The 13,141-nt window shown below is 39.2% G+C and overlaps 1 protein-coding gene across 1 annotated transcript in view; it reads right to left on the reverse strand.

Annotated features, from left to right (window-relative positions):
* Positions 1-10,911, reverse strand: part of rhoq (ras homolog family member Q) — a 19,196-nt gene extending 8,285 nt beyond the window's left edge. The window contains exons 1-2 of the mRNA XM_056255603.1: positions 10,467-10,911; positions 9,827-9,885 (exon numbers count right to left, since the gene is read on the reverse strand). Of these exons, the coding sequence (XP_056111578.1) occupies positions 9,827-9,885; positions 10,467-10,608 (201 nt within the window). The 5' untranslated portion in view covers positions 10,609-10,911. The remainder of the gene's footprint in view (positions 1-9,826; positions 9,886-10,466) is intronic.
* Positions 10,912-13,141: the final 2,230 nt, after the last annotated feature.

Consider the following 13,141-nt stretch of genomic DNA (forward strand, 5'->3'; position numbering starts at 1 on the left):
TTGATTTAGATTATGACTCGTGACCCATAAATCCATATTTCACTCAACAGCATTTCCTCCATCTCCTCATTCGTCCTTTTAAACAGCCCAGAGACATGGACATGTCCTCTGGAAACCAGAAACCCCAGACACTACAACAGATAAGCCTGGATTTACAGGGGACATGTGACTGATATTTTTGGGAGCTTGTTTTTTCCAACGTGTGTTTGTGTCTCCACACTCAGTGTGTGTGTGTTCGTATGCAATCATCCATGGTTATTCTTTCTAACGAGAGTGTGTCTAAACTCTAACAGCATGTGCCTCTGGACATGTGTTGCAGTACAAACATTTCATTTGCAACAGGCACCACTCAGGAATAGTCTTGAACTTCCAGAAATGAAACCTCAGAAATGTGGCTTCAGAGTTTAATTTACCATGACGTCTCTCATCTAGGAGCACCTTTGCATCTGAACCGCGAGGGACGTTACTAACAACAGCCGACTTAAGATTGCGAGTGAAAGTACTTCTGCGAGTTTCTGTAACTTGGAGTTCAGGGTTGCATAAGCCTTTATATGCGGTCATATAAGAGAAATTTTAGTGAAATTTTGAGGGCGTTCACTGTCTATTGTTAATAGTGTAAGATGTATAAAAGCACAGCTCACACAAGTCACTTTCAGCTTTCTGTTGGTCAATGTGGTGAATTCGTGGGACCAACTTAAACACAAACGAAATCTGTGTGGGGATTCATTTTTGCCCTCCCGTCAAACACCATATAGCATAGATTCCTATTAGAATTACTGGATTTCGGCCACAAAATTTCACTGAGCAATGGTCAATTTAATCTCAGCTATAGGGTAGGATGTAGGACACTGGGGTAAATCTCACTTTTAGAGATGTCAAAAACGCACACACTCAGTACACACAACACAGCCAGACAGTCGCTCATCCATCAAGAAGATTGGCGAGCGATATAAACCTTCTGTTTTTACTTGCAACTGTCAATGTTTCAAGGCCAAATGTGCTGTTCTGTGGCTGAGATATGAACTTGCGATATATAACCTTTAGAATTACAGCCAAAACGGTTTGCTACTGCTGTGGGGAGATCGTCCTGTCCCTGCCACATGACAAATCAGGCATAGTTGCAACATAACCTGACAAAACAAAGTTGAGCAGGTGCATCTGTGGTGTAAGTGAGACTGTTGTGTCAGTGTGTGTTGCCCCTGTGGGCCGACTGCGTTATAAATACACTCGCTGCCCATCCTTTGGCCTGTTCAAACATTCTACAGGGGGCAGGGTGGGAGGGATGGTGTTATTTACAGCTGGCCTTTGCCAAAACTGAATGTAGAATAAGCCAACACATCATCCACCCACGTCTCCTGCTACCACCAGAGAACACACATTTAACATTTAAGTTTATGTCCATGTTGGGAGTCGCTAATGAAATTTAGAGATGCTACTAACTTAAAGGTGAAATGTATAATTTCCAAGCCACTAGCAGCACCAAACAGAATTGCAATCTTTTTGTTCAAAAGGCCCAATCTGGTTGAAGAAGACAACACTGGATCAAACTACTACCTGCTGTCCAAAAAATGGCAGATGAGTGGAAATTCATTATTTTTACTATTATAATGCCTGTTGCTGCTGGAAAGAACTGGGAGTAGTAATGAAAGATGAAACTTATTTTAGTTCATTGCACAGTGTATATCGGCATTGAAATGCTTATGACATCAGATCCTGGAGTACCCCCAGCTCTGTCTGCACAAATCAAACGCATCTGATTCAACTCATCTGCTTGTTAGTAAAGACTACAAGACCCCAGATGGGTGTGTCAGATAAGAGGGAAATTCAAAAATGTCCAGTGTTGGGTGTACGCCAGGACCATTAAAACGTCCACACAAAAATAAAATGCAGTCATTTCATCAACTTAGCAGCGGATGTGCTTTGATGACACTGACAAAAAAATGGGGTTCAGCGCTAGTTTCCCCGAGACACTCTTCCGCATTCTCCTATTCCAATAGATGTATATGGGAGTGTCACAACTGTCTTTTTCAATGGCTCAGGTTTGACTAATAATTTGGAGTAGTTTTCACAATATTGGTTTCTACTGTAGCATCAAAAGTCAGTTGAGATGAAACAGGCTGCTGGCTTGTAATGAGGCTAAAATACATTTTGATTGTTGCCTGTGAAAACCAGTTGATTAAATAGGTTTTTATATTAGTGCTTCATTCCCTTGAAAACGCCCTGTGACGGCTTATGATCCAGAGCTCGTTAATAATGAAATATGTGACATTTCTTGGGAAACTGTATGTGTGTGCACGTATACCTGTGTAAGTGAGTGCCCTGCTCTTTCGGGAGCTGAGGGAAATGGATTGAAAAAGAGCGAGACAGCAGTCTAATGCAGTGAACCTGGAAACACCCTTCTCTGCTGCCGTCATTACCATAAAGCTCTCCCTCCAGCTGATACCACTGACAACAGACAGCCTCTGAATGCACACATTTCTCCTGGAGTATGAGTACAGTGACAATACAGTCAATTGTGCACAGCTTCTCCTCCACACATAGTACTGTATAAGACAACTGCTTCTGTCCCTCTTCTATTCTTTGCTTCTTACAAAAGCATATCTGACATGGGATGGAGGAGGACTATCAGCTGTTTGTTATCTGTAATGAGATGCCTAGTCACTAGCAGTTGTAACGGTACATGTATTTGTCCCGGACCATCACGATACGGACGTCGCGGTTCGGTGCATACAGTCAGACGACGAATACAGTCTGTCACAGGCGATCCACACTCCAATCCAGAAGGGGGCATGCACGGTAATGCAACGCTGTTTGTTAAGCGCCTCAACCGGAAAAAGAGCTGAAGAAGAGATGATCTATGCACCAACCCAAAACAAGAGTTCAGATGGCATGCAAGAGCTTGCTAGTACCCTATACGCAGAGTTTCGATAAATTGTGACTTCATGGAAATGAAACCGGGATGGCTGAAAGCGGCATCCTGTTCGTTTTTTTTTTCTTCTTTATTTTACGAAAGCACAATGTTTCATTTTAATTGTGAGTTACGGTTTCAATGTCTTGATTTACGGCGAAATCATTTGGCATTGTGCCGATTTGTGTCGAAGTTTCACTAGAGTCCAGTGATGAATCCGTGTCCTGGAAATGGGAAGCCACGGGTGCCGCTTCACTCGTGGTCTCCTCGTGGAAAGGTGAAGAAGGCTCTTTCACGCTCATATTTCTTGAAAAAGCGTAATATTGAACTTTGTGCATCCGCCATTGTCACAGCATGTTAATGAACTCCTGTGCGCGAAGAAAACTAATCTCTGTACATGTTTTATTCTTTTAAATTTTGAACTTTTATAACACAAGAGATGCTTTTCAGTTTTGTAGCCGATTATGATCAAATACTTTGTTTTTTAGCAGCCTATGCAAAAAAAAAAAAAACTATGCAAGAGTGCATTTTGTTTACTGCTTATTGCTTAATACTCTAAAGGAGGATGTACTGTACCAACTACCTCATGGGGGACTAAATGCAGATAGTTGGAACAAACTGTAATTTGCACTACTGTCTGTTCAAAATAAATGAAAAGAAACCTTGCATTGGGGATTTATTGCTTTTTCCTGTTGTACCAAACTCGTATCGAACAGTGACCCCAAAACCAAGATACGTACCGAACCGTGACTTCTGTGTACCGTTACACCCCTACTAGTCACTGTCCTCTACAGACATCCAAATTATATATGCCTTCATTCTACTAAGACACACACACACTCAATTTTATATTTATATCAGCATCAGTCAGCATCTATAGTAATATATGCTATACTGTTCTGTGTTCCAACCGTACAGCGTTGACTGTGTCTGGTTTTATTGCAGCACAATTTACAACATTGGGCTAACAAAGCAGGCATCCATCCATCCATCCATCCATCACTCAGATTGCAATTGCCTTGCCCTTTTCTCTTCCAACAGCCCTTGACTTTCAGATCAGATTCCAATCTGTCTGACTGTACAGTGTTGCTGTAAGATTCCCACAGTCACAGAGATGAGTTGAGAGAGTGAGAGACCACTATAATGGTACAGAGAGAGGGGGAAAGTGTTTTTACACTGCTGTTCCTATGAAACATTTATCTCAAGAGCCCCTCTGCTCTCCATTTAATGCATGTATGCACATTTCCTGTACACCTAATTCAAACAGATATAACCTCAATGTACATGTGTGAGTGAGAGACCATAAATTCCGAGGTCCATCTTCGTCTGTCAATCTTCTGTATAATAAGTATGTGAATGTGTGTTATGTTTATCTGTATGGATTTGTTGTGGTGAAATAAGTGGGTCAATCTGCATTTGATAGTCTCTTTGCTGTTAGCACCTCATTCCTTACATAAGACAACAGGAATCAGAGAGAGAGAGAGAGAGAGAATGAAAAATCAGCAAGCTAAAATTACCCACAAGGCCCACTTATGCAAGTTGAAGAAGAATAAAAGTGGGAATGCAATGGTTGGGTGATTTACCACAGAAAGTGTTATATTCAGAATATATTCAGAAAGAAGGGGATTTGAGGAAGGGAAGGAGATGAAGAACGAAAGAAAGAAAGAGGCTCCTCTGCCATTATCCATTCCAAAGAGAATAATTCATGGCTGTGTTTACTCAGATTAATTGAAGCTTGCTGTGCGGTACAGCGAATAAACACACACACGGGCGGATTACTCAGCCCAGGTGAAGCTCAGTCAGGTCTTTCCTTTCACACTTCCTCCAGGAGTTAAATCAGACTCTGGGAAGATGCTTTAGAGGTGGTTTCCTGCACCTGGGACAACCACCAAGTAAAAAAATTTAATTAAATAAAACACCCAACAATATGACACCCGAGTTGGGATCAAATGTGGTCTGTAGGGATAGACAAAATATCAGTGGCCTTATTGGCATCAGTCTGCAGCTACGATCCAGAATGTGGCAGAATGCTTGGTCTCACTCCATTGGCTCCCTGTAACTGCAAACATCAAATTCAAGGCTCTGACCAGGCATTAATGACTGACTCTGGGACTGCATCCTCCTTCTTACCACTTTCCTTTGAGGTCAGTGAGTAAGCCATACCTGATGCACCATCACAATGATGCAGACTCAATAACAAGAACCTTCACGCTCTCTGTCCCGCTGTGGTGGAATGCTTCAAACCTTTGCCTGATGTTCGGAGACCATTAAAATCTTCAATAAATGGTCACTTCTGTGAGCAGTTTTTTCATAAGGATTACGAATGATCCTTTTCTCTTTTCTGCAATTACACTACTGCTTTAGCTTTTATACTGTTCTGATTTACTCTTGAAATTCCAACCTAGGCTTAGATGGTAAAACATGCCTCTACCCACATTTCTGAAAAATTCTAAAAACTTACCTACACAAAGTGTAGTTACCTAAACATACCTATTGATCTAGCTTAATAGCCATTATGGAATTTAGCAAACACTTCATCTGGTGTAGCACGTCTAATAGTAAAGGGAAACTACATCAGTACAGGCGGGTGACATGTTGTCGTCACATATGCCTAGTAAGACCACACACACACAATGAACCCAGAGAGCCCATGTCCCACACCATTTATCTCTCTGCACAAGCTTCCAGTTACGGCTTGCATCAAGTTCAAAACTTTGGTGCTTGCCTACAGGAGTATCAGTCCCAACATAAAAGTAATTATCAAAAGTCAAAATTTCATTCAGTGCAATTTGTGTGCTTTTTCAGTCCTGTCTCCACTAATAAAAGACATAAATATGTGTGTGTTTGTGTGTGGCTCAAACTCAATGTCCTTCTTTTATCCCAGAAATAGACTCCAGTAAGAATTCAAAGCAGTTTGCGAATAAAAGGAACATATTATGTGAGCACTTCAGAAATATGAAACATTTTATGGTTTAAAATCCCTTCTAGTTATCTGGCTGGTCATGAGGTAGACCGAGCCCCAGAAAGGGCAAAAGGCAGTCACATACACTGGGGTGGGATTGAAAAAGCAATGCAGACTGCAGCTGTGCTTCACATCTGGGGCCCAGTTCCCTCTCTGAGGCTTATCAAAAACCTGTCAACTCAACGCCCTGTTAAAACATCACCCAAGTGAATAAAGAAAAAGGTGAAGGACTGAGAGTAGAGGACGTAAGGTCAGGATTAGATGGTTGAGACGGAGCTGGGAGACAGATGTCAACATCTAAGAGTTTGCCCCTTTACTGACACTATCCAGCTTACTCTCTGACTCTTCCTGAGGCCATTAGCATGTCAGAACCAATCAGACGGCGAGCCTGTGAAGACATCCAACTGACATGTATCTGCTTATGAGCTAAAGGACGCCCTCTTGCTTAGCAATCACAGGCTTGAAACTATTTTTAACAGCTAAAATAGAATGAACATCTGCCTATTCTTCCAATATTGCTACCATTTATTCACTGCATAAAGTGTGCCAGAAAACTCTCCTTTCACTCCTCCCAGTGAGGTTTAAAATACATGGCTATATGGAGCACACACTCATTGACACATGTCTGAGAAGGGCAAGTTACCCTTTGTCATACAAAGGGAATTCTGATGATGTCTTTTATCTAGTCAATGCAGAACAGAATGTTTATGGAATATATAAATTGGAATATTGTAGTCAAGTGCACAATAATACGGCTGGAAAAACGAATTATAGATTTGAGATGTCTAAAAGCCAATTCACACTACGCCGACAGACGTCGTCAGTCACCAGATTACAGCACGTCACTTCTCAGACATTCCAAGACCCGGCAAATGGAGTTTAAAAAAAATGATCTGCAAAAATGAGAGCCGACCAAAGGCAATAGGCGTAACGCACACTTATCTGACAAAACCCGATGAAGTGTCTTTGGCTGTCTGTTGGTGCAAACTGGCCTTAAAAGTATAAACAGCTAATTAGATATTTCAAACACTGATCTGCAGAAGGCCTTTTATTACTTTCATACATTTCAGGTTCAAAGAACTAAAATGTTTGGCAACTAAAATACACGCACACACTATTTTTTGTTGTTGTTGATATAGTTACATAAATACTGGCCCCAAAAGTACATGACATTTTAGTGGAATGTAATGTGGATGTGAACAGTGAAGGTTATGATCTTTCTTCATGCATCTTGTTTGTGTGTGTGTGTGTGTGTGGCTCAATCAATCCTGGAAATGTGCAGAGAAGATATTGGATGTATTGTGAATATTAAAGCACAAAAAGACTGCTACTGAAGTCTGCATGTTATGCGTGTTATTTATCAGGCCCTAGGCTATTATTTTAAAAATTAATAAATTATTATACTGTTAAAGTTTTATGAATTCAATTGATTAGACATGGATTTTGAGTATTCAAATTTAATTAAACCGTTAAAATGGAATTTGGCAAAGTTTCAGAGCACCATAAATAATCATAAAAGTAGTCCATATGGCTCATGCTCAACAAAGCCATGATAGGTTTGTGTGAGAGACAACCCGAAATCTAAGTTATTAACTCAAAATCCTGCTTGACAGTGATGGTTACCATTTAGTTTCGTTGTAAAAATCAGCTTGGCTGTGGCACCATAAAATTTTTCTTTTGCGTTTAGCAAAGGTTTCAAAAGACATGAGGGTGATTAAATGATTGGGTGAACTGCTTCTTTAAGTCTGTCCTGAACATCAGCTTTAAATTTAACCCTCTTTCCTGTTCTTCAGCTAAATGAATCCTCTTGATCAAGTGATCGGTTCTGTACGGTACTAACTGGTGCCAGCTGTTGAGAGAGGCTGCATGTGGGAAGGGTTTTCGGTGTTTGAACTGCTTCAAAACTAAACCCCACCACTTGGCCCTCAGTGACACTTCTACACATCTGGCCCACCACTCACATTTTTTGTCTTTTTTAAAGGATGACGCTCAATGGAAAAAAGCCAACTGAATCAGATGCACTATTCCACAGTTTAAGAACTAAGAGCTTCAAAGTGGATTTTTTGGTATATCCTGAAGTCCTGGCCATAATTTTGTCTGTTTCATGATCACCATTAAAACAGCATGAAAAAAATATGAGGACTTCGTTTTCAATATATCAGATGAATTAAACTATACTAACACTACATGGCAAAATTAATTTAAATCAGCCATCTTTAACTGTTCAAACGAAATTGTCTGATGCTTATTTAACTGTAGAATGGCAAAGAAAGTTTCACAAGACATTGAATCCAAAGTAAATAAATCATTCATCAGAGATCAAAGACTATGAGATATTCAGTTTAAGCCTGTACCGCTTCTGAATTATTGGCCCTGGGCGAGAAGGCATCATGCTTAGAGTTCAATCTACATTTACAGCTGGTGCTTGGTAGATTCATGCATACCGACACGTAGTGCACTGTTGTGGAAACAACTTCAATTAGACAGCCTGACCCTGGACCACAAAACCAGTCACATGGCTCAATTTTTTGAAATTGAGATTTATACATCATCTGAAACTGAATAAATAAGCTTTCCATTGATTGATGGTTTATGATAGGACAATATTTGGCTGAGATACAACTATTTAAAAAATCTGGAATCTGAGGGTGCAGAAAATCGAAACATTGAGAAAATCGCCTTTAAAGTTGTCCATTTATGTTCGCGATTGTGCTGCATTCACTCACAAAAATATACATTTCTTTTTTTTTTTTTTTACGGTAGGAAATTGACAAAATTTCGATAATTTTGACCCATACAATGTACAGTATTGTTGGCTATTGCCACAAATATACCCGTGCGACTGGTTTTGTGATCCAGGGTCACATATACTTAAAAGTTAATTCTGGACATGGACATAGGCTGCATTCAAATAAGCATACTTCCCTACTACTGTAGTGGCAAAAAACAGTATGGGAAAAGAGTTGCCGCTAGCGTGTCAGAATTATTCATAAAATAGGCTAGTAGTCAAAAAAGTATCCGTGTGGCCGACTACTTCCAGTGAGATTCTGAAGTGTGCATCCAATGGAAACTTTACTATCCCATGAGGCTAAGAGGCTTTGTGAATGGAAGTGAAGTGATGCAACTGAACTGTCATGACAAAGACAACATGATGAATGTAATGCGTCCGGACACACATTCGCACTATATAAAACATAGCCTACTTTTTGTGAAGTAGTTGGTTATTCAAAACTCAAAAGAAGTACCAACAAAGTATGAGATTTAGGCAAAGCCTTTGCCTTTCAGAATACAGGTTTTAAAATGACCATTTACACAGCTAAAACTCCAGATACTTATTTCTTTAGACTAGACCATTTTGGAGAACAATTGTCAAAGGCCTTATGGCAAATTAAGATCTTCTTTCATGATCACTTTCAACATCTTGGTTAAGACACAAAAACAGAGGAAGTAAAGGTTTCAGATTGCAGTTGCATTCCCACTGCTTCACGTGTTGATCTTTCCTCTGAGAGTCACCAGTGTGTGTTCACCTGTTGAGTTTGGCAGAGGTGATGAAAGGGACAGTTCACTCAAAAATGAAAATTCTGTAATCTAACCCTCACACTTATCTTGTTCCAAAACCACATGACTTTCTTTTGTGGAGCACAAAAGGAGACGTAGACAGAATTTCATCTGTTTCCATATAACGAATACGACTGAGACTGCCAGCCTGACTGACATCATCTTTTTTTGTTCCATAAAAGATATTAAGTAATACGGGTTTGGAACGACATGAGAGTGAGTAAATGATGACAGAATATATTTCTGGAGGAATGATCCCTTTAAATCAGATGCATATGATGCCAAAAAGACTCGGAATGGATTTGAACAGGCCACCATGTACTTTGCCTGTATTGATCGCGTTACTATTGCTAATGAAAAAGCCTCAGGCCAATGAGAGAAGAATGGTTTAACCCTACCTGGCCTGCAGTGTCATACAGCCCCAGCAGGTACTGTTTTCCCCCAACGGTCACACTCACTGAAAACAAAATCACAAATTATTATTTTAAATATGATTCAGGATCATTTTAAATAGGACAACCCTTTCATTTTGATTACAGAAAAAGGCTGTTTCTTTGTTTTCTCTGTTGATCTTTGAACAAGTTAAAGAAGAAAAATGCAAATTGATGTTAATTTCTGATCAGGTGAAAGAGGGATGCACATTTGTTATATTTAGGATCGAGAGAAAGAGATACTCAGTTTGGTTTTATTTATTTCTGTTCAAGTAAAAGAGGGATGCAAATTTATGTTTATTCATTTCTCATCAAGTGAAAGACGCACTCAATTTGGTTTTATTTTCATCTAATCAAATGAAGAAGAAAGTAAATAGTTTTTTATTTATTTCTGATCAAGGAAACGTGATGAATCGTGCCATAAGAATGCAGATGTGCACCAGTTGCATCCTCAGCCCACAGGTGGTTTCCATTATCGAAACACAATTCAAGTGACTTTCGAGGTCTTGTAAATACCACTAAATAAACGTATACATTAATATATCAAATACACACTGAAATATTGATTCATGTTCATTATGTCGCAGGAACACGCTGGTATATTTACCTGCATAATGATCAAAAACAGTGGGCACATATTCCTCTGGAAAGGCGTCGTTGGCATAGCTCATCAACAGACAAGTTTTTCCAACGGCGCCGTCGCCGACAACCACGCATTTCAACATGATGCTGCCGGTTCCGTTTGCCATGACGATAACAAAACGCTTGAATTGACCATCTTCATCTGCTAGAGATTATCCACCTTTATTAGAGCTCAATTTAGGCGTCACCGCCAGCAGCAGCGCCGCGCTCGGTCTGCAAAAACAGCTGAAATGCCATTTCCTCACCCCGCTTCACAAATTTGGCATTGACTGAGGTGTTCCCCCTTTAAATACTGGCACACGCCGAGCGTGTGCCGCTCCAGCGAGATGGAAGCAAGCGATAACTTTCGCGTTGTAAAGACATCAACCTGAAAAGCGCGTGCACAACACTCCCTCACCGCTGTCGCTGTCCCACTTTCCCTACTTTCCAACCCCAGTATCACCTCCTCTGACTCTTGAGCCCAACGCGGATTGACTTGAGACATAGGCGGGGTAATAACTCTAAATCAAGGGATCAACTATAAAAATTGGTTATATAGGCCTATGTCTGAATCAACCAGCCATGATTAAACTGAGAGTCAGACTGAGACTAATTTCCCATTAAAAGGGCAGGAAGTTCAGGATTATAAAAAGTACTTCAGAAAACTATGATATAGGCTGCTGCTATTTTCCAAACATATGTGGGCTCAAATAATACATTTGCAGTAATACAGTAGGATGCTTTCACTAAATATTGCATGCCAATTCACTCACTGTCTCGGTTGTCTGACTCATGATCAAAACGATTTAAAGGTTAAATTATTGTGATTTAGGCTAAACATGAAATAAATTGTTTTTATTAACTGCTTTAATAACATTTGTTTGCTCCGTAATGTTTTAACACTGGACTTAGCGGCTATACAGCAATTTATAATCTTTGATGAAACGCTATAATTGCTTTCACTTGGGCAGAACGGGGTTTTATTAGCAGTTGGTATTCTTATTTATAAGTTTAAGTTGTTGCTATCACAAGTCATATTTTTCGTTTCTGCACTTTCTAGATGATCCCTAACACCTGATCGCAGTCCAATCAGCTGGAAGCGGGCAGGCTGGTCAAGGATGCGCTGCTGTATCACTTTTGACAGCTACTGCAGGAGTCACGTGACCAAACAATTACCTCATACCTTGTGAGTGAGTGTGTGCGTCTCTGTGCTCTCTGTGTGTGTGTGTATGGATCTTGTGTGGGCGCGCACCAATAAAACGGTGTGGTCTGTGGTGCAGACGCGCCCATTCGCTTTGACATCACTGTGTCTGTGCAGATTCTCTTGTCAGAATAATTGTATTTTTAGATTACTTAGCTACATTTAATATTTTTTTTGTGTGTTGAAAATTTCTTGGGGACAAATGAAGAGGAATAAAAAAATAGGCTAGGCTACCAGAAAAACAGATTTTAGCTATATTAACGACCGCGATTTTTACGGTTCCTCACATTGTGTTAAGCTATTTGTTGCACAATCATTTACAACTAGGAGTTTACTGATTCATTTCACAATAATTATGTTCATACTATTAAACGACATTTTCAGGAACATTTAGATATAATGATAAAAATCATATTCCTAGCTGTAAATTTCCAGATGCAATGTTGCTGTAATGACTAGACTGAATGGGTTTTCATACAGAAATGTATCTTTCTGAACCACTAGAATGTGGTGGTATAGCCCACTACTTAGCTACTGGACTAATACGAAGCTTTGTAGGTTTATCATGATTATATTTTAACCGACTGGGTCACTGTGTCAATCCTTTAAAGGTATAATAGGCTACACAGAGTCTTTTTTTTTTTCAGCATTAAAAAGTTTTACATGTTAAAAATAAAAGTATTAAAAAATAAGTTTCAAATTATATATTCACATGATTCTGACCAGTGATTACAGAGTTCACAACACCTGTTCCTGAGGAGGAGTCAGAAGAAGAACATCTCTCAGATGTCTTCGAGTGTAATATAAAGCTGCAGGTTTTGCTTTTTGGATTTCTTAAAATAGTTTAGAAATGATCTAGCATTTCAGATATGTGCAGAGGAAAAAATAACAAAAAAAAGATTTAAAATATTTTTTATCAGGAGGTTTTGGAGATCCATATTAGATCTCATACACAATGATCTTTTACTGTTCTGACAGCAATAAGAGCGAGAGACAGTGTGACATAAAAATTGTATTATATCTCCCTCTTGTGGATAATTAAAGTACTTCAATGCGGATGACAGGTTCTGGTTCTCACAGGGTTTTTTAATACTGGGATCCAGGCAGGAACCCCCCAGGGGTCGCAAGAGAGTTCTAGGAAGGTCATGGAAAATTGAGAGAAAAACAGTGTAAAAAAAAAGAATAAAGATTAAAAGTAATAAAAATAAGATTAAAAAATGAAAATGAAAACATAAATGAGTAAAATAATTAAAAATGAAAACATAAATGAGTAAAATAATTAAAAATGAAAACATATAAATGAGTAAAATAAATAAAAATTTGATTATAATAAATAAATAAATAAATAAATCTAACAGTACAGTAGGGTAGACTTCATAACTTGGGTCACTTTAGTGTTATTGTGTAATTCAGAGAAATGTGCATGGTCAGCAGTGTACAGTTACATCTGTAGAATCCTA

Source organism: Rhinichthys klamathensis, unplaced genomic scaffold, assembly GCF_029890125.1.
Source record: "Rhinichthys klamathensis goyatoka isolate OS25496 unplaced genomic scaffold, OSU_Roscu_1.1 h1tg000121l_1, whole genome shotgun sequence".
NCBI classification, from domain to species: domain Eukaryota; kingdom Metazoa; phylum Chordata; class Actinopteri; order Cypriniformes; family Leuciscidae; genus Rhinichthys; species Rhinichthys klamathensis.